Here is a 22,483-nt window from a genome sequence, read left to right as displayed (position 1 = left end):
CTGGTCCCAGATCTCAAGAGTTCTGAGGTTGATTTCCTCCATCACTGAAGCAAGCAAGCCTCATGTTAGTTTCAAGCTGCCTGGCTGCAGGCTGCCATCTTGGCTGTCAGTTAATTTGCATATCTCGCTGATTAGCCAATGGGAAGGGTAGAAGTCGTACGCCAATTACCATGTTTCTCTTTTATTAGTGTAGATTCCTGCAGCCTAAGAACAATAACGTTTAGATGGGATTATTTTCAGTGCCCGCATTTGTTCAAAGCAAGCCAGGTGACATTTCACTGGACATGCTTCTTTCCTGTGAGGTTGAAGGTTGGCCTCCCCACCCCCATCATCCTTTTCCGACAATGTATGTTTTGGGGCTGCCAAAATGACTTCTACTCTCAAAACATAAAGAATTCTCTGGATGCCTGAGCTCTGACCCCGTGGACCAGCCCATCATTTTCCATGTATGTTGTTATGGACTATTACGGTTGCTACCAAAAGAGTGATTTAAAAAAAAATTAGTTGAGATCAAGGTTGATGTTAAAGAATTTACCATACAGGAATAGACTCAGAATCTTAACTTACGAAGAGTGTAAAGTAGATGCAAGGGGAGGACTAAAGATGTAGGTAAGCTAAAACTGTATGTTTGATAGTTTAGGCATAGATGACCTGAAATATATGCTGTACTGTATAGTAAAGAGAGAGAATATTGATACCAAATACCAACAGCGGGAACTATTGTTGATGGGAACAGCCTCCTTCTGGGGGATGCAGTGTAGACTATGCTGTTGGGGCCCCATCCTCCCTCTGGTTCTTCCTGTCTTCCTGGTGGAGGCCATCTGCCAGTACCTACATCATGTGCCTGGAGGTTTTCTTTGTAGGCGGGGACACTGCTGGGCTCCTGCTTGAGAGAGTTGCAAGTGCCAAGGAATGAACACCTGGCCTCCCCGCCACAAAGCAGTCTTAACCATAGCTGATGATTGCCCAGTTCACGGGCCAGACAATTCTTCATCCTCACCGCCCCAGCACCATGTCCACATTCCTTGTCCCATGTTTTCTGAATCTCCCAAGTAAACAACTTGGACTTGAATCCTTATCTCAGGACCTGCTTTTCGGGGGGACATGCACTTAGGCAGGCAGGTTCAAAAGTGATAAAGTCATCACAAAGTTTTAAAATTATTTTTCAGAACGGACTCTATGCTCTGTTTTATTGGGTGTCTTCTTGTGCTGCTCGGGGTGGCTTCCTGTCATCTTTCGATGCTCACTTTCATGGTTCAGGATATTTTCTCTTAAAAGAAAGAGTAAGAGGAGTCTTATAACATCTGTTTCTATTCTGATTTTCTTGTCAGTATCTCTGATAAATCCTCAGCTTTCTCACCCTGCTCTCTGCCTTAATGCTGATGACTGATGTCACTTCTGCGGCCAAACCTCCTGATTCAGACACAGAGCTAGTTCCTTTCATTACTTCCACTTGCCCTGGATTCCCTCATTGTATCTAGCTGCAACCTCAAGAGGCACCTTTTCCTGTGGAAAAGGAATCCTATTTTAATGGGCTGATAAAGTGAAAATGTTCTGCTAAAAATGATTCAAATGATGTTGCTAATTTTGGAATAATGTTCTGTTAGAATATATAAAGTTAATTCATATTTATCTTACACATACTGACTTCCTTTAGAGTACCTAATACCTACACCTATGGGAAATGAAATTGGACCTATAATCTAATATTTAAACTGATTTTCAAAAGAACAAGGGAGGGGGGGGGGGGAATCATTTCATTGTTAACATAATTCATGTTATAAAGCCAACATTCATTATTGAGTTCCTAAATTAAAGAACTGTTGCTCAGCCGGGTGTAGCTCAGCGGTAGAGCATCAGCCTAGGAACCGAGAGGTCACCGGTTCGATTCCCAGTCAGGGAATATGCCCAGGTTGCAGGCTTGATCCCCAGGGGGGCGGGCCTTCAGGAGGCAACCAATCAATGATTCTCTCTCATCATTGATGTTTCTATCTCTCTCTCCCTCTCCCTTCCTCTCTGAAATCAGTAAAAATATATTAAAAAAAGAAAATATAAGTAGATTTATAAAAATATAAAAATAAAAAAATTAAAGAATGGTTACTAAGATTTCCTTTGAGTTAAATCTGAGATTGATTCCCAGGTCCTCTTATCCCTTGTTCTTTCTTTAAAAAATGTATTTTTATTGATTTTTAGAGAGAGAGAGGAAGGGAGAAGAGATAGAAACATTGATGAGAGCAAAACATCTATTGGCTGTCTCCTACACACTCCCTACTGGGGATCAAGCCCACAACCCCAGCATGTGCCCTAACCAGGAATCAAACTGTGACCTCTTGGTACATGGGTTGACACTCAACCACGGAGTCACACTAGCTGGGCTCCCTTGTTCTATTTTCTGGGGCAGGGCTTCTTAGGGTCTTTATACAGGGTGGGGCAAAGTAGGTTTATAGTTGTGAGTATGGGAAACACAATGTTTATTCTTGTATACTTATTAATTGTATTATTTTTCATATGAACAACTGTAAACCTAATTTTGCCTAACACAGTATATAGAATTTGGATACTAATATTAGCTTCTTCAGAGAGGAGGTGGAAAGAAAGCTCAGTTAATACTTTCTTAAAAAGAAAGTTATTTGGGCCATACTGAATGGCACCCTTATGGAAAGTTCTGCCACAGAGAATACTAGTAGAAAATGTACTATACTTTCCACCCCACCTCCACGTTGTAATGATAGACATTGGGAAAATCTGACTCGGTGTTTCTTGATTCTCGTTATAAATTATGCAGGAATAAGACTGTTTTAAAACACCACAAAGGAGAAAAGTAGAATTTTTAGTGTGTCTGCGTCACCTATCCATAAGGAGACTAGCATTGATTGCATCAAACTCTTATCAATAAAAAGAAACACTTAAAATATTTAAGTGGATCCATTTTCCAGAGTTTCAAAATCCAGCATTTTAGTCTTCCAAATTTAACTGTTTATCTTCCTCAATGGAAAACTTTTGGTGGCAGTTAATCACAAGAACAATTTTATTTTTGTGTCCACTTTTATATTTTTAAGCTTAATTGCTTAGCATTATGAATAAGCATAAAATATAACAGATTTTTCTCTGCCAAACTTTGTGCTAGAGTGTGATATGTTTGCAATACTAACTACATAAAGAGTTACTCTGAGGTGATGAATGGATTTAAAGAGACCATTGAAAGTTACAGAAATTTGATCACTAGGGGATTATGTTGTCATTATTTTTTAAAAATATTTTTTGATAGAGAGGGAGAGGGGGAGGGGAAGGGGAGAGGAGGAGGAGGGGGAGAGGGAGAAACATCAATGATGAGAGAGAATCATTGATCAGCTGCCTCCTGCACACCCCCTACTGGGGAATGAGCCCGCAACCCAAGCATGTGCCCGGATGGGGAATCAAACCATGACCTCCTGGTTCATAAGTCGACACTCAACCACTGAGCCACGCTGGCCGGGCTGTCGTCATTATTTAAGCAGCTCTTCCCTCTGTAGAAGGTGCTGTCCTCTGCGCTGTGGCAGATGTGAAGACAGGGAGCCAGGGCTCGCCCTCCGGGAGCTTACAGGCCACCGAGGGAGGCAGGATAGGCACAGGTGGGAATACATAAGGACCACAAGGGAGGCTGGACACACTGGCGTGAGGTTCACAGGCCGGCGGGGGAACGTGTCGTTGAGGGATCAGGAAAGCTTTCAGGAACCTTGGAAGACGGAGGATGTCAGTAGGCGGAGGGGGCGGTGGGAGTGCGAAGGCAGGCTCAGACTGCACAGATGTGTTTGAAAGTGCTGAACACGTGCATTGTGGCTGGTGGGTGGGTGTGCGTGGCCGAGCCTGGGAGATGAGGTTCAGAAGGTGAGGTAGGGCCATGCGGCGTGTGGAGAGCTGGAGTTCTGGCCTGTAACGGAAGTCATCCCTAACGGGCGGTGGGGCGGTCTGAGCGGACCTCAGGAGGGGGTCCAGGCAGAAAGCTATGGACACAGCCCAAGTGAGAGGTGGTGATGGCTTTGATGAGTAGAGAAGGAAAGGACAGAAGCCTCTAAACTGGTCTCCCTCTTCTATCCTTGCCCCTTTCCGTTGACTTCAACTCAACAGCCAGGAGGATCCTGTTAAAATACCACTCCTCTGCTCAAAGCCTCGGGGGTCTCCCACGTCCCTCACAGAAAAGTCCCTTCCCGATGCCACCTACTGGGGCGCCGACCTGATCCCTGCTTACCTGTTTGGCCCCATCTCTCTCTTGCAGTCCCATTTGTTTATTCTGCTCCAACCACGTTGAGGAATGGTCCTCAGACGCGCCAGGCATCTTCTCACTCAGGGCCTTTGCACCTGCCACTCCTGTGCTGGGAAAGCTCTCTCCTCAGTCCCCTCACACCTTTGGATGTAACTCAGAGGGTCCCTTTTCAGGGAGGCCTTGCTTAGTCATCCTATCTAAAAATCCCCACCCTCCTCTCCAAACTCCTATCGCCTTTCCTCCTCTATTACCTCAACAGTCATCACTATCTAATATACTGTGTATTTTACTTATTTATGTTATTATCTCTGCAATGAGAAAGGAAGCTTAATGAAGGAAAGGAATGTTTAAAAATATTTTATTGATTTTTTACAGAGAGGAAGTGAGAGGGATAGAGAGTTAGAAACATCGATGAGAGAGAAAGATCAATCAGCTGCCTCCTGCACACCTCCTACTGGGGATGTGCCCACAGCCAAGGTACATGCCCTTGACCAGAATTGAACCTGGGACCCGTGAGTCTGCAGGCCGATGCTCTATCGCTGAGCCAAACCAGTTAGGGCAGGAAAGGAATTTTTTTGTTCATGTTCCCTGATGAATTTACACCCCCTGGTAGATACTCTGCATATTTGAATGATGAATGTTAGGTCCACGCCGACAAGAGCCAGGTCAAGAGATGCTGTGAGAGTATAAGATATTTTATTACATTCTCTCACAGCGGGCTGAGACCAGTATATCAGTGTCAGTGCTGAGGGAGTGTTTATGTTCTCTTATACAGGGACTGGGTCAGGGTTGCACCAGCCAGTGGGGGGAGCTGCCTGAACAACAGGACATCCTTGGAAGATAGCAGGATGTCTGGTGGGTGCACAGCTCGGTCAGGCAGAGGGGAGCGCCCGAGTCGTTTGGGGAGTGTATCTTAAATTCTGCAGGTGCAGGCCATTTACTTCAAGCTATGAAAAAAACCACTATAATAATAAAAGGGTAATATGCTAATTAGACCAGACGTCTTCTGGATGCCACTCCGGACATCCTTCCTGACAAAGCTGGGGCCAGAGGGAAGCAACCTGGGTCCTGGGTGCCTGCCAGCGGCCGGAGGAGCAAAGCCCGGGTCCCGGGTGCCAGAGGGAAGCTGGTGCCTGCAGCCTGGGGAAGGAAGGCCTGCTCTTGTATGAATTTCCGTGCATCAGGCTCTAGTAGCAGTATATTTCAGAAAACGTGTCCACACAGGAGAGGCCAGAGGGAGTGCATCCTAACAATGAGGAAGGAAGGAAGAGATTGTGTCTGTAGGATGTGGCAGCTGATACAGGAATGATGGTGAGGGAGGTACCAAGGGTGGTTTGGGGGTTTTAACCTCAGGTCGTGGGGAGAGGAACTGGTTGAGAGGGGCAGAAGGAATCAGTTCTCAATCGGAGTTACCCAAGAACATCGGAACTATTGCATGTGGCTCAGCATTTAAAAACTAGCATGGTATGGATTATGCCGGGGCCAATCCTTGATTCAGCAAAGAGGGATGGCCCAGAGCCTCGTGCCTTTAGCCCACTTACAAAGTTCCTTTGCCGAATTGCACTTCAGCTTTATGTTGGCAGCTTCTATGAAAGCTGGTGCTTGAATCTCCCGGTTTGCCATAGAAGCATGGCTCAGTGCCTCTCATATAAAACACTATTGCTTGAGAACAGTGGTTCTTCAGCTTAGCCTGCGGACACTGTGCGGGCTTCTTCAAACCCAGAGTGTCCGATCCAGGTGGCCTGGGGTGGAGCCTGAGAACATGCACGTTTGGCAGGTTCCCAAGTGATACCGGCACTGGTGGTCCAGAGACCACACTGTGAGAATCACTGCCCTAGAACTTGGGCAAAGCTTTGTTTTCCATGAAGAAGTCAGAGTGTTTCTGCTAATGGCGGCCTTTTGCTTTGGAGTCAAATTTGAAGCCCAGGGAGGGTCTGATAGACAAGTTCAGTGCTTTTCTCTGGTTTTGATGTTCTGCTCTACTTACACCTTATTGACCTCTGATGCTTTGTTCATTTCCTTTTTACGATTATTTTTATGTGCACGTGTTTTCTAGTGATGAGCTAAACCTTTAGATTTGGACCTACAGCTTATGAGGGAAAAGGTAAATGGTAACAGGCCTGGCAAAGAATTCCTAAAAAAAGAAAACACTTCCTTCATACTCAGTGCAAATGGACTGTGGGCTTACTCGTTGGATGGCACCTACCTGGGAAGATATATAGAAATACTCATATTAGTGCTGGATTTAAGGGCGCAGATTACTGTGGCCAGCAACCACCAATGATGGATTGGGGGCCCCAATGGCTTCCCTTTCTGTTCATTGTCTGCAGATAAGTATCTCAGGAGCTCCCCCTGCAGCAAGAAAGGCCTTGGCCCACGTCTTGTGGATGAGCAGGAGAAATTGGCATGCTTTCATGGGGAGCCCAGGGCATAATTAGTTTCAAAGAAAATGAGCAAGAATGAAATGGATGAAGAAAGAATGGACAGGACAGTTGGGTCCTATTTGGCCATGTTACGTATGAAGAGCCACTTTGGTTTTGGTTTTACAGAAAGACGAGACTGAAAATAGTTTTGCTCCTGGGTAAGGGGCATCAGAAAGTCGCATCTGCGCGATGCCCATGAAATGCACAGGGTGGCGCAAGACCCACAGGCCATCCGGGGAGTTGTGGAGGTGTCCATTGCACGGGATGGGATGCTTCCATCTGCTCACTGATCCCCCAGAAGGCTTAAAACTATACAAGTGGTAAAAACGTAAAAATCTGAGGTAGAGGAAAAATTAAATACTCATGTTGAGTGCTTATGAAAGAAGGGGATCAAGGGATTTCGTGGAGAGGTGATAATGGAATTGGTTTTAGAATTAGAATTTGAATTTATGGAGGAGACTGAATGGCATCAAGGAAAGGTCAGTGTCATTGCCTGGCTGGTTTGGCTCAGTGGATAGAGTGTTGGCCTGGGGGCTGAAGGGTCCCTGGTTTGATTCTGGTCAAGGGCACATGCCTGGATTGCGGGCTTGATCCCCAGTAGGGGGCATGCAGGAGACAGCCAATCAATGATTCTCTTGTCATTGATGTTTCTATCTCTCTCTCCCTCTCCCTTCCGGTCTGGAGATATATATATATATATAGAAGGTCAGTGTCATTGAAAGAAAAATTTATTACTTAGACTAGAGGTCCAATGCATGGAATTTGTGCAAGAGTAGGCCTTCCTTCCCCTGGCTGCCTGGACCCAGGCTTCCCTCACAGCCCCGGCTTCATCTGGAAGGTTGTCTGGAAGGATGTTCGGTCTAATTAGCACATTATGCTTTTATTATTATAGATTATTACTTATAAGAGAAGGGTCATGCCATGCCATGCAGGGCCACAGGGAAGCACCAGGTGTGGTTGGGAAACAAAAGATAAGAGTTGGGGAGAAGCCAGGGCCACCGCCTTTATTGAGGTGTCCATGGGAAGATAAGGCAGGGTGGAGTGAATAATCCAGTGGGCTCTGGGCTGCAGGGTGTCTAGTTGTCTAGGACCTGGCTCTGGGTGATTTAGGGCAAGGGAAATACTGGCTGGGTGTGTGTGAGTTAGACAAGTTGGTGATTGGGACTATGTGTTCCCAGCGGAGCCCTGGCTATTTCTGATAATTGGTAGTTCATTTCTTTCTAGTCAGCAAGATTTTTATGTCAAAACATTGTGAAATACAGAAAAAAACCCATATAATTATATTATATGATTAATATCATAACTTAGGTGTTACAGCCACTGTGGACTCCCACCCGGCCTGACTGCTATAATTATTGTACAGTGTTCCCTCCTCTCCATCTCACCTTCCCTCTTCCCACCCTCGAGGCTGCGGCCTTGGGTCTTGCCCATGTGCTTTGCAAAGCACCTGTCTTCTGACCATATCATGCTATTTTATAATTTGTCAACCTTTTATATAACAAGGACCCCCACTCTTGGTGTTCCCATTTTTACTATTGTTCTTTTTGTGCCCAGTATGAATTCTATGTCATGTTTGACTTAGTCCAGTTAAGTCACTTTTATGTGCTTGTTCAAGTGACACTTCCCTCACATTTTACTTTTATTTAAGAAATTGGTATTATGTAAGACTTTTAGGAAGGGAAGAGACTGGCTCCCAAATATTATTCTAATTATTGAGCTAGATGGCTGGCAATACCTATCCTAAGAAAGCTTCTCTATTTCTTTGTTTCTTTTTCTCTTTCACAAATATCTTTATTGAGCAACTACTATAGAAATGAAGAACCCAGGAGACATATATGAAAAGTCCTTGTCCTTAAAGGGAGGTTGAAGGGAAAATAGGCATGATCCTATATAATAAAACCCTAATATGCAAATCGACCGAACAGTGGAACGACCAGTCACTATAATGTGCACTGACCACCAGGGGGTAGATGCTCAACGCAGAAGCTGCCCCCTGGTGGTCAGTGCGCTTCCCCTGTGGGAGTGTTGCTCAGCCAGAAGCTGGGCTCACGGCTGGTGAGCTCAGCAGCCGCAGGCAGTCATCCCCCAAGAAGTTACGGACTGCGAGAGGGTGTAGGTTGGGCTGAGGGACAGCCCCCACCCCCCCTGCAGTGCACGAATGTCATGCACTGGGCCTCTAGTAAAATATAAGTGGAGAAGTGCATCCTAAGGAAGGTTGAAAGAAGAGGAGGAAGGAGTTTCTAAGTTAGCTGCCTGCATCAGAGACGACTTCTCTTGGAGCAGGGATGGGGAACATCCAGACCGTGGGCCGTGTAAGGCCCGAGACATCATTTGGCCTGGCCCTGCCAAGGCATTAGAGGGAGTTAATTGACTGTTTGACCAAATATGGCAGGCTACCTTTTAAGCTGGTAATTGTGTGTGGCCTGTGAGTGATGTTATAAGTATCCAAATGGCCCTTGACAGAAAAAAGGTTCCCCACCCCTGTCTTGGAGGCTTACACGTTGCTGCATCCCTTTAGAATTGCAGTTTTTTGGGGGTTGTTCATAGCATATAAAAGTAATGCAAGCAGCTGGTAGAAAATTTGAAAGTAGGTAAAAGTATATTTACATTCAATAGGGCTAAATTCCAACCTCATTCCTGAACATAAATGCTTATATTTATTTACAATGAAAACATATATTTTGAAACTAGATAGAGGTGGTGGTCACACACCCTGGTGACTAAACTAAAAGCCTTGAGGTTTTAGTGTCAGCTTGCCCTTAGGGTAGGATGTCTTAGCTTTCAGTGATCACGGTCAAGATTTCATCTCTCCTTCATCCCGTGTTTTGCTGCATCTTTGATTTTACAATGACACAGTTATAAGTGACACCAAGAAACTTATCTAATCATGTCTTGCAGCATAAAAACGAGATATCTGGCTGCAAATGGGTGGATTTAGCAACCTCTTTGCTGACTTAGGTTTTAGAACTTTGTGTTTCTGAAATAATTTTGGATTTACGTAAAAGCCCCAGAGGCAGCACGCAGAACGCCTGTGTACCCTGCACCCCAAACTCCCCAATTGCTGACATTTTGATCCACCTGAGAAATTGAAGACATGATGCTCTGCTGCCTGCTAATACTCTCATGTGTGTTTCCTCAGTACGAGGACATGCCCCTGTGTGACCGCAGGCCAGCCAGCAAAGTCAGGAAGTTCCCATCGATCCCAGGTTATCACTCAGACCACAGGACCCATTCAGATGTCGCCCATTAACCCAACTGCCCTTTATGTCCAAGATCCGATCCCAAAGTACAAGTTTTAGTGTCTTTTTCATCTCTGTTATTCTGGATAAGGTTCTCATCTTTTTTGTGTGTGTCTTTAATGACCTTTATCTTTTTAAAAAGCATAAGGCAATCACTTTATAGATATTGTTCAACTTGTCTTTAATGACGTCACCCCCCGATTTAATGCCCTTTCGTAGACATACCACTGACACGGTGCTGTGCTCAGCACCCTGTGACAGAGGCCACACAGTGCGGCCTCGCCTTGTAACCAGTTAGGTGAACTTCCATCGCTTGGATGAGAATGTATCTGCCTGGTTTCTCCACTGTAAAGTGGATAGTAAATCACAACGATAAAGCGATAAATAATTTATAGGCACTTTGTGTGCTGTCAGCTCTCATTATTCGCAGAAGTTGTGCTCTGTAGAGTCACCACGAGCACTGATGTAGCCAAGACTGAAGCATGGCTCCAGGGGAGACACAGGGCTGGATTCCTGCCACAACGTCGCGGCCATCCCACCAACCGGCAACCTTGCTTGATGTGTGTTTCTGTTCAGCGACACCTTATGGAATATACATTGTTGATTCATTCACATTGAACCCGTGGCCAGCAGCACTGTACCCCCTGCCCGAGAGAAGCTTATCTAACACATGCACTTTCTCTGGGAGGCCTGCTCCAGCCTCTTGCACTTAGAAACACTACGCAGCACTTCAGCGCTATGCTTGGGGGTGGCCGGACATTTTAAACAATGAAATGACCAAAAGCACAAAAATGCAAAAAATGTAACACTGTATTGTGAAAAGGACGCTTGTCTACAGTGTGAGAGCTGAAACAAGAGGGCCTTGTGCAACCTCAGCCAAGAATGTGCATCCTGCGACTCCCAAGTCTCGCTGTTTTGTGCATGTCCTCAATTGGCCATGTGCTGCTAGTGTTGATTTTATGGTTACAGATGCATTCTAGTGAGCAGGTGAATTTGCAAATACTGAATCTGCAAATAATGAGGATTGACTGGATCTTGTTCCTGTTAAACTCTAACTTACCATTTTTAGCATCAGTTGAGCTCAAATTGTTTCACGTTTGGGAACTGGGAATCCTTCATGCTATCTTTCGGAAATGTCCCCATAATTTTTTGAGCACTTCTTTACTTTCTTGTTCAGCAAGATTTTCCAGGCTCACCTTGCATTTTCTCTGCCCCAGCTCTGAGGTTAGACAATTCTCCAAGAGGGTCAGTGTCATTTTAGTGGAAAATGACATTGAGAAACCAAGAACTGAGTGCTAAGTAGGCTCATTGCTATTAGGGTGTCATTATATCTAAACCCTGTTAATACACAGAGTTAGGAAATGTATACACAGGGTGGGGCAAAAGTAGGTTTATAGTTGTTTATATGGAAAATAATACAATAATTAATAACAATATAAGATAAACTGTGTTTCACATATTCACAACTGTAAACCTACTTTTGCCTCACTCTGAGGGTACACATACACGTACACACAATTTATTATTTATCATCAATCAATTATCATATATATATGTACATACATATATAATCTCATGAATTCATACCAATACGTCCAGTTCCAATCTTATACCTAACTGTCTCCTTTCTGTATTTGTACCTACTCTCTCTGGCAGTTAAAAAAACAATTCCCATTATTCTCATTGTCTAGACTTACTTGCTCACTCCCCCTGTGTCCAGCCCCACGAGCCAAAGATACAACCCTAGGTACCTGCAGGGCATGGGCTGAAAGTTAGCCCAGCAAAGGGGAAGGAGGAAGGTGAAAGAATAAAGGAAAATAACTTAAAGTTGTTGAAAGTCTGAACTTTGGATAAATTCTTCTTAAATAATAGCAGACTTTTTTTTTTAATGAAAGAGAAGGGAGAAACATCACATGTATTTTTAGTTACCTTTGAAATTCGAAGGTTACTTTAGCATGCCAAATGGGGATAAAAGAAAAACCAGTTTGATATAAATAGTATCTTTTAAAATATTCATGTGATTCATGTTATCTTCTTGGATTAAAATAATTTATAGTTTTCCCCAGATGTTTCAGATTTAACACATTGGCTTTTTAATATAACAGCTGAATCTTTAAATGTTGATATGAAATCTTTCTAATTTTTAAAATTTGGATATGACATTTTGATCTGCAGTGTTTATAAGAGAACATTGGTCAATTTTATGAAGTACTTTGATTATATTTTTTTTCTCGTGTGTTTTTCCATGTTAAAAAATTAAGTTTGCATCTTAATTTTCTCTTTAAAATGTTCATTTAAACTTTAATTAAATTAAGCTATAGAATATACAAATTAATTTACAGTTAAAAATGATAATAGTGAATAGTCTTGCCTTCTGAAATTTTAAATTCCTGTGAATAGCCTATAAATTATAGCTTTAACCACAGTTGCTGCTTAATTTTTATGAACTGATTGTATGTCATAGCGTAAATAACTGTTCTGATCACTGAGATGACTGACTGTAAAATAATGCAGGTGACCTTTTCCTTGAAGGTATGTAAACATTACATGAGTGTGAGTTAATTCACGTGATAAACATGCCAAAAATACAAAACTACACATACAAAAATTTCCTTTTATTCTTCTTTATGAATTTTCCATTCACAGAATATCTTGGTGTTATATATATTGAGATGTATACATTTGACTATATATAAATATATTTTTGTTTTTATTTTTATGTAAATGTTATATATAAATATACAATATATGATGTATGATATTATATAAAATATAAATATATGCAAATATAATTAAATGTAATATGAACATATATTATATTCATATATATAAATATATGACATATTACATATTTACACACACATATATTTCTGCAGCGGCTGGCTTTATTCATTAATAAAAATATTGATTGGAGTTCCTTTTATGCCAGTATGTGCAGCTTATCTCAGGTGTAATTACTACATAGTATTTTATTATATGGCTGATGCCATAATTTAAACACTTCCCATTAATGGACATTAAGGTGTTTTTCCCTAAAATTTTGCTGTGATAAGCAGTGAATGCCGACATGAAAACACCTGCACATGCATCCTGAGGCACATATTGGGCAAGTCCTGGGAAATGCATGCCTACCGTCGAGGAGTGGACTTCTGTCTTCCTGCGAGGCAGCTGGGCAGGGGGCGAGCCCCAGCTCTGGGCTGTCCTGCTCCTTTGGAGATTTCTCTTTGTTCCAAAGTCCCTGGATTGTCTGACCTGGTGGCCTTGCCCCACGTGCCCTTGCAGCTGCATTATTTCCTGAGGCTGGAAGTTCAGCTGTCCAGTCACGGGCCAGGGAGATGGCACCCAGGTGTCATTTTCTCAGGGAAGTTTCAGTTGGGGGAAGTGAAAACTGTAATTTAGGATTATGTTGCAGGTACTTTACACAGTTAGTAGACTTTGGAGTCATAACAAAGAATGGCATAATTTTCATAAACTAAAAAATTGCAAATAATTTACTTTAAACCATTTTTTTCGAAACAGGAATCATAGGTTGGATACTTCTTATAAGGATATTTGGATATGGGCATGTTTTAAAAACACGTTATTAAATTTCTTTATCCTTTTTGAAAATTAAAAAAAATCCAAACCCAAATCTATTTAATAAAGAAGATAATTTCTAATCGGTCATCAGGTTTTTTCTAATTTTATTCTTTAATATTCTCAAGTATTGCTGAATGGCTATGTCCAGTTCATTTCAAAAACAATTCAGTTTTCTTTTCTTTTCCATCCCTTGTTTATAACATTCATTTGTCATTTTTGTCATTTTGTAGACCTACCAAGAGCAGCTGTCAGGATCTTAAGCAACATGACATTCCTTTTTGTGAGTTTGTCATACACAGCTGAGAGTGCCATTGTAACTGCTTTCATTACCTTCATTCCCAAGTTCATCGAGTCACAGTTTGGTATTCCGGCTTCCAATGCCAGCATCTACACTGGTAAGGCACCGCCGTGAGAGCGCCTTCAAAACATAATCCTTGACCACTAAACTGAAATGCAATGAGTGAAGAGAACTAACATTCATTCTAACATCAAAGTGTTAAGTTCATTAACAGATACCTTCCCCCCAGATTTCGGGAGGAGGAAGGCTTTTAATTTTTTTTTTTTTTAATAATAATTGAGATTGTATTGCTGTGTGACTTTACCAACTGTGTTTTGGAAAGGGAGACCTTTGCATTGATTTATGTTTTTATTGTTCTGAGTTAGAAAGAATGAAATAGGCATTGGCATTCACATGTACATCTGCATAAATCTTTTTATGGGTTGGCATGAGTCTTGAAGTGTTAGGTTTTTGAACGCTGATAATTTGAAATATAGATCAGTTCTATGGTATCAGGATTTTCCTTTCATAAATGTTGACAGATTTTAATCGAATTACTGGAGATGCTTGAATTTAGAAAGAAAATCTATGAATTTTGCTTTAGAAATTATTTCATGTATAGGGAAAATGATTTTTGTGAAATTTTTTGAGACTTTGATGCATGTACCTTAGTGCTCAACTCTCAGAAAACTGGGTGCTCAGAAACGTGGGAACTGACTTCTCAAATATGGGGGGCATTTTCAGTGTATTATGTCATAGGATATCCTGGGTATTTTCTTAGTGGTTTCAAAGATGGTCAAATGGTTCAATATATTAAGAAAAGTATATTTAAACAGTTAAGTGGCTAATGGCTGTCCCTCCCACTCTCTTCTCAATGTCCTCATCCAAATCCAGCAAGCGTCGATTATCTGAAAATTAACAGGACCCGTGATATTACTGTCGGAAGAAAACACTGACTTGGAATATTTGAGTAATCACTTTGTTCTCTCTTCCACTTTGCATATAAAGACACACATAATTGGATTGCAGGTCCATGTTTGGAATTTTTTTTATAAGGAGTACACTGATGTGGACCATACTTGTGACATAAAAATATATTTTCTTTTGCTTTTCAAAAATGTTTTCCTTATTTGAAGGTAAAATGGACAGGTTACAGTTTGGTTGTCAGATAATCTTCACCTCCCATTTCTAGTCTGATGCTTACACTAACCTTTTGCTGAGCAACAGTTCTTCGATAGGGAAACCAAGAGTTGGCTTGTAGCTCCATTTGAAGCCACGTCGCTGTTATGTGTAGCTTCAAGTATTTCCCAAATTTAGAAGTATTACTGGAGAGAAGGGTTAGAGCCAGATAAATGTGAAACTACATATAACAGCTCTGTGGCTTTAAATCAAGCTACAAGCCAACTCTTGGTTTTCCGATCTGCTCTAGAACCTAGAGCACTACTGGGCTCAGACTGTCATCACACTGGGAGCACCTGAGCTCTGGAGGGAGGTGGTGACACCAGGGTCTGATGAGGATGCCATCGAAACACCTTAACTGACCCCGTTTGTTGTTGTTGTTTTAAAAAATATACTTTTATTGATTTCAAAGAGAAAGGGAGAGGTAAAGAGAAATAGAAACATCAATGATGGGAATCATTGATTGGCTGCCTCCTCCATGCCTCCACTGGGGATTGAGCCCCCAACCCAGGCATGTGCCCTGACCAGGAATGAAACTGTGACCTCCTGGTTCATAGGTCGAGGCTCAACCACTGAGCCACGCCGGCAGAGCCTACCCGCTCTATCCACTGAGCCAAACCAGCCAGGGCCACCCCATTTGTTTTTATCTGTGCAGCACTGGATCTGCATTCACCCTACACTCCTCCCCCTGTGGCCTGTCCGTGAAACTGTTTGGGGCCACCTTTATGATTGCAATGAAATATGATGAAGTTGATATTGGGAAAAGCCTGAAATGATGGGCAGAGCCCTGAAGGCGGAGTGGAAACGTTTCACTAGGCTTTCTGACTTAAACTTTGTATTAGTCTAAGGTAGAGTGGTAATTCAAAGGCATTTTGATAAATCCCACCAATTAAGAAAACTAATATATTTAAGTGAAGTCTTAAGGACGGGCTATTTTCGTCTTGGTCATAGGAGTAAAGCGACAGAAACTTCTGGGGCAGGAGACAGCCAGGGGGCATTGGGGAGAAGTGTTCATACCCCTGTGCATCACAAAGCTCTCCCTCGCTCTTTCTCTCAATTGCCCTGAACCTCCTCACCAAATGACCAGCCTCCTGTTTGCCCAGTTAGCCAAGTGACTGTTATTTCTTTTGTGATTCTTTCCCTTCATTTACCAGTTTTAAAAACTTATAGCAAATTTGTATAGTGACACATACATTAAATAATATATAATGATGAACTCACAGCTATTTCTATGTGATGCGCTTTAATCTATTGCAGTCATCATTCTATTTGACGCTCCAGTTGTCCAGCCTTTGGCCACTGGGAGCCCCTTCATGTTAGCACCTGTGTCCTTCCCACTGCCTCAGCAACTGTGTGGTTTCCGGTGTGACAAAGTGACTTGTTTATTGTGTTTCCAGACCTGGGGCCAGTCATGTTTCTCAAGGAGCCGTGGTTCCTTTGAGAGAAAATGAGATTTGGAGATCCCCAAGTTGGACACTGGGGTGCTCACTGCTATGAGGTAGTTATTGTTTCTAGGACTTTTGTTAATAAAAAGAGTAAACAAGTCTTGAGTTACATTGATATTTCTGCTTCAAATTTAAGATTATAGGTTGCTCGTTGCTCTAATGCTGAAAATCTTTTTTCCCCCTAATGACTTTAATATAACTACAGGTATGTATATGTGTGCGCGCGTGTGTGCATGTGTGTGCGTGTGTGTGTGTGTGTGTGTTATTAATGATGAAATGTGAAATGCAGTTTTAGACTTGTTTGTGGTTCTTTTTGCCCAGAGGCTATCTCTTATGGATATGCAAAATACTGTGACCTAAACTTATTTGAAATAATTCTTCTCTGTTTGGGTTATGCCCACAACCTGATCTGATGTGGAGTTTATTTACTTTTATTTATTTTCATTTTTAGGGATTATTTTTATGTTTTTAAGCCAAATTTGTTTTTTTTTATTATGTAAGACAGTTATATGATTTGAGAGTCAAAACCATCAGGCATGCCAAAACCGGTTTGGCTCTGTGGATAGAGCATCGGCCTGTGGACTGAAAGGTCCCAGGTTCGATTCCGGTCAAGGGCATGTACCTGGGTTGCGGGCACATCCCCAGTAGGAGATGTGCAGGAGGCAGCTGATCAATGTTTCTCTCTCATCGATGTTTCCAACTCTCTCTCTCTCTCCCTTCCTCTCTGTGAAAAATCAATAAAATATATTTTAAAAAAACCCATCAGGCAAAGGACATTCAGAGAGGCCTTGCTTTCATCCCGCTTCCCTCCAGTTCTCTCTCCTTCTACAGGCAGCGTTTTATTAGTTTATTCCTCTTATTTCTTTTTGAATATGCAAGTAAATATGTGTGTTATGTATGTCATATTTACATCCTATACATCAATATTTTATATTATATTAGTACTTCGCCTATCTCACCCCAGAGTTGGCACACTGTCCCCTCTGTTCCGCACTGGAGTAGCATCAGAGATCTTGCTGGTTTCTTTACAGCCACACAGCACTCCATTGTGTGTCACAGTCTCTTTGCTTGCCTAGGGGTGGCCATTGGGTTGTGTTGTTTCTTTGCTATAATGACGTTATATCTTGATCTGTAGAAGTCATTTTATACTAAATAGCCCATTTGCCTAATATACTTACTTATTTTTAACAATTTAGTTTAATTGTCCAGCTTCCAGTTTGCCTGTCTCTTGGTAAAGAAGCTGATTCCAGACAGTGGAGGGAGACGGAGAGCTCGTGGATATATTTGTCATATAATACTCAGTTCCCCAGCCCCAAGGCCAAGCATTTACCATCAGTTTGTTATAAAGATCAAAAGAGAGAATCTTGCTGGAAGCACTTTTGAAAAATCTATATTGCTTTTGGGAATTCAAATCAAATTAGAGACTTTCCTTCAGGAGGAGCCTGCGCTGTGATGGTAAAAGCAGGTGATGTTTGTTGGCCTTGCGCACCGAGCCTGGCACATGCAGCCCTACCCGCAATGCTTCAGTGGAGGTCCTCCTCTATCCAGTGCAGGGTTGATGAAACGGAGGGGTACAGAGCAGTTTTTACAAACTGTACACCCCAAACTCCGTGATACGGTTTCTGACGTATAGATTGAGCTTGTCCTCAGAAACTGCTTACATTTTAGAATTTTTATTCATTAAAGTAAGACACACAGTACAGTAGTTAGGAGGATCTGTTTTGGAGGGAGACACATCTTGTTGAAATTCTTGTTCTTCCTCTTCATCTGTCCATCCGTCCGTCCATCCATCCATCTATCCATCCATCCATCCATCCATTCATCCATCCATCCATCCATCCATCCATCCACCCATCGTGCACAAATATTTTTAAAGCTTCTGCTGTGAGCCTGGCACTATGCATGAGAACACAGAGGGGTCCTATCCTCTGTGGACCCCAGTGGGCTGCTGTGTTCCTGAACAAGTTCATGAACTTCTCTGAGGGTTACAGGTCATGAGGATGAAATGATGGAAAGTGTGTGTATATTGGCACAGTGTTTGGGAAGAAGGTACTAATGACAATGGCAGTGTCCACTTTATGAGACACCCAGGAACAGGAATCTAAGGCGGAAGAGTGAAGCCAGGACTCAGGACGTGTGGACACTTTCATGGGAAAGAGGATCTGGGGGAAATGGATTTGAAGAGTAAGAAGAGAGAGAGCGTGGCTAACAGGAAGTGGGAAAATGAAAGCGAAGGCAGGAGACAATTATGTGAAGGCAGGGCTGAGAGATTATTTCCTCTGCACTGAAGGAGGCCTGGAGACTTAATGTAAATGATGAAGGTGTCATTGCTTTAAGCGTCACACATTATACATGTGATTTCAGCTGAGTCAGTGTTGCATGAGAGTTAAATCTTTTCATCTCTGATTTACTTATTCTTCGTTTATTTTTCAACCCCAAATATGTCTGTTTTTTACAACTCTTGGTGGGGGAGGCATTTTAAGTGTTATAGCTTCATATATTTGAAGCATCGTGCAGTGAAATGTCAGGCCACCAAATCTCTCAGTTAAAGGGACTGTTTTTGTTTCACACACCTTTGATAATGAGTAAATAACACAGCCCTTGTGTCTGGGATTGGTTTTCCACGTGCGTACATGTGCACAGGCACAAATGCACAGAAAAATAAAGTCAAACTTCCCTCCTAAGGGGTTTCCGGGCTCAGAGGACGGTCAGCCCCATTTTCTCCGGATTTCTGCACCTACATTCATCGCCCCTGGATGATCGTAGATGTTCAGAATGGCCCCGAGGCTCTGGAGAGCGTTAGTCATCAAAAATACTGTATAGCGTTCGCAGAGCAGGATTCATTTATGTCTAAAAATGGAGTTGAGAAAGATGAGAGAGCTTTTCAGAAGGATGAAAACCCTGGGGAAAGAACCAAGTGTCAGGAGCAGCGTAGGAGCATTTCTGCTACAGCGGGCATCAGGCCCGGGGTAAGTCATCACCCAGGGAACACCCGTAGAGCTGATGACCGGAGGAATGTAAACACTGCACTCCCTGGCCCGCAGTCTCCTCTTTGGAATGAGGGATTGAATGAGAAGACCTTTCACCAAAGATCAGCTAACAAGCATCCCATCATTCCCCTCCCCTTGCCAACCCCGAAAAGCCTTTGAATTTTGTGAACAACTTCTGTTTCTAAGCAATGAAGTTAGTCATTGTCTCACCGTTTTACTTTATATGTATGGAATATCTCTTCCTGGCATTTTAAATTTCATGTATATATAGATATTTTTCCTCCTTGGGTGCATGTGATGGAATGAGGTTGAATTGTTCCACTTTTTGCTTTTTTTGGAGGGACTATCAAGGAGCAAGGTAACTCGATGATTAAATATTTCCTTTGAGAACTCAGAAGCTTTGTACTGAGCGTGGTCCTATTTTAGCAGGTCCATATCCTACTTAAGTAAGGTGATCCCTACCTGTTTTGTAGTGAGCCAACATTTTATACGAGAAACATTATATATGTCAGAGTCAGAAGGTCTGGGTTCAAGAGCTGCCTCTGCCATGTAACCTGAGCGAGTTAACTAATTTCTCTGGCCTCAATGTTACCAGCTTTAAAATGGTGTGAAGTTTTAAAAAGTTACAAAGTAGTTATTAAGTTTAAAGAACAACATATATATTAATTATTAATGAGAATGACCCTGGCTTTCCTCCCTATTCATCAAATATTTCATCCTCTATAGTAGGACTAAAGGATCAGATTATTATTGAAAGAGATGAGGAAGGAGGAAAATAGGGGATGGAGTATAATATTACCCCAGATTTATAGGTGGGTAAATAAGGGACAGACGCTACTTGAAGGATCCATGGCCTCATGGGCAGTGGCATACTTGGACTAGAGACACACTGTTGTGACTCCCAGCTCATGCCACCATCTGTCATTTCCTCAGAGATGTTTTCTCTCAGCCCATCAGGATTGTGGGGTGAGGGCTGTATGTGGAGGGCAGGTAATGGAGAACGAACATACGTATAATTGGCAGTCCTGAAGATGAGAACAGAGTGACCAGTACAGAAAACGCTACCTAGAAAGATTTCAGTAGAAAAAAAAATTTTTTTAAATATGTTTGGAAGGGAAGGGGAGAAAGAGATAGAAACATCAATGACGCAAGAGAATCATTGATCAGCTGCCTCCTGTACACCCCACACTGGGAATTGAGTCTGTAACTTGAGCATGTGCCCTCACTGGGAATCGAACCTTGACCTCCTGGTTCACAGGTCAATGCTCAACCCCTGAGCCATGTCAGCCAGGCCTATATCTCTCTTTGCTATTAAGATAAATATAACTTATGTTGGTTTTCTTATTAAGTAAATATTTAGAAACGTTATAGGTACATGCTTCTCTAACCAATGCAAGAAACAATTTCTATATAATTGTTTTATATAGAGTAGTTCAGCATTGTTTTGTAACACCTTCCTTAAATTTGTTCAAAATATCTTCCATATAACTATCAAAACCTTTTGGAAATGCAATTGAACTTGGTGGAATCATTCAATAATGAAGCAGAGTAGGACCCAGTGAAATGTCTATATCCTATATAAGATTTTCCAACAGAACATCTGTATTTATGACATTTCAAGTTTCTCTTTGTTCCTATTTCAGCCTTGCTCTCAGTTAGTTATTTACATAATCAATGGGTTGGTAGTTGTAGTTACAAGATATACAGATTTTTTATATGTTTATCAGCAAACTGTCAATTTGTACTTAAAACTTTTGTTTATTTGAACAGAGTCATTGACATTATCTTTGCTGAGCAAAGCATTCTGTACATTAATAAAAGATTTTTAGGGAGAACTAAAAAATATTTAAGAAAACATATTAGTGGCTTCAAGTATTGTGGAAGCATCAGGTGCATTTTCAGTGCTGACAACAGTAGATGTCATATTTGTCTTCAGATCAGATTTCTGAGGATCTTAGAACAATGTGCCAGTGGAAATTTTGTGTTAATGGAAACTATCTGACCCTAGCTGGTTTGGTTCTATGGATAGAGCATCAGCCCTCGGACTGAAGGATCCAGGGTTTGATTCCGGTCACAGGCACGTACCTGGGTTGCAGGCTTGATCCCCAGTCGGGGTGCATGCTGGAGGCAACCAATCGATGTGTCTCTCTCACATTGATGTTTCTTTTTCTGTCTCTCCCCCGCCCCCTTTCCACTCTCTTTACAAATCAATGGAAAAATATTCTTGGGTGAGGATTCACAACAACACAAAAAACTCTCTGCCCTGCGGAGAATTTGTCTCTATGCTGTGCTCTCTCAACCTGTCTAGGGATACTGTGTCCATTCCCTGAATTCACCGAGTGATTACTGAGTGCCTACCATTTAGCAAACTACTTTGAAGCACATTATGGTGCGTATGAAGATGAATGAAAGAATTTTAACAGAGGAAGTAAGATAGAACAAATAGTGTGGACTGGCTTCATATTACAGAGAGCTTTGAGTCTCTTGTGGAGGACTTTTAAGATCAGCCAGTAATTAATAGAAAATATGGAAACTAATTTTTTAAAAGGAAGACTCTGCAATCCAGCAGGATTATTATTGTATGGAGTTCTGTTTAATTGAATAGATAGATAGATACTCATATATTGTGATTTTTTTAGTGCCTTGCTATATGCTGCTGTTTCTATGAAGAATACGGAAATTGCCCTACACCAGCAATTTTCCACCGTTTTCATCTCACAGCACACATAAACTAATTACTGAAATTCTGCAGCACACCAAAAAATATATTTTTTGCTGACCAGACCAAAAAAGGCATAATTTGTATTCATTCACAGCAGACGGCTAATGTGGTGGCTGTTGTCATATTTTTACTTGACAATCTAAGGGAAAATAGGTCAGTGTCCCTGAATACATAGTCAGGCATTGCATCTTTTAAACATTCTTGTGGCACACCGGTGTGCCTCTTGCGACCCACTGGTTGAAGATCACTGAGCACCCTAAACAATCGAGCACCATCTTTTTTTGGAGGGGAGGGTGGGGGGAGGGAATCAAAGAAAGAGATGATGCAGTGCTTCTCAGTCACCTTTTCTTTTCCTTCATCAGGCTGTTCCTGTGTCTTTAAAAATG

At 42.0% G+C, this 22,483-nt stretch overlaps 1 protein-coding gene across 1 annotated transcript in view; it reads left to right on the top strand.

Moving 5' to 3' along the window:
- Positions 1 to 22,483, top strand: part of SLCO5A1 (solute carrier organic anion transporter family member 5A1) — a 107,181-nt gene that overhangs the window by 46,529 nt on the left and 38,169 nt on the right. Inside the window, exon 4 of the mRNA XM_015566250.1 lies at positions 13,715 to 13,879. Within this exon, the coding sequence (XP_015421736.1) occupies positions 13,715 to 13,879 (165 nt within the window). The remainder of the gene's footprint in view (positions 1 to 13,714; positions 13,880 to 22,483) is intronic.

Source organism: Myotis davidii, unplaced genomic scaffold (assembly GCF_000327345.1).
Source record: "Myotis davidii unplaced genomic scaffold, ASM32734v1 scaffold200, whole genome shotgun sequence".
Lineage (NCBI taxonomy): Eukaryota > Metazoa > Chordata > Mammalia > Chiroptera > Vespertilionidae > Myotis > Myotis davidii.
The sequence above is the reverse complement of the archived record's forward strand: the minus strand, read 5'-3'. Positions and strand labels throughout refer to the sequence as shown.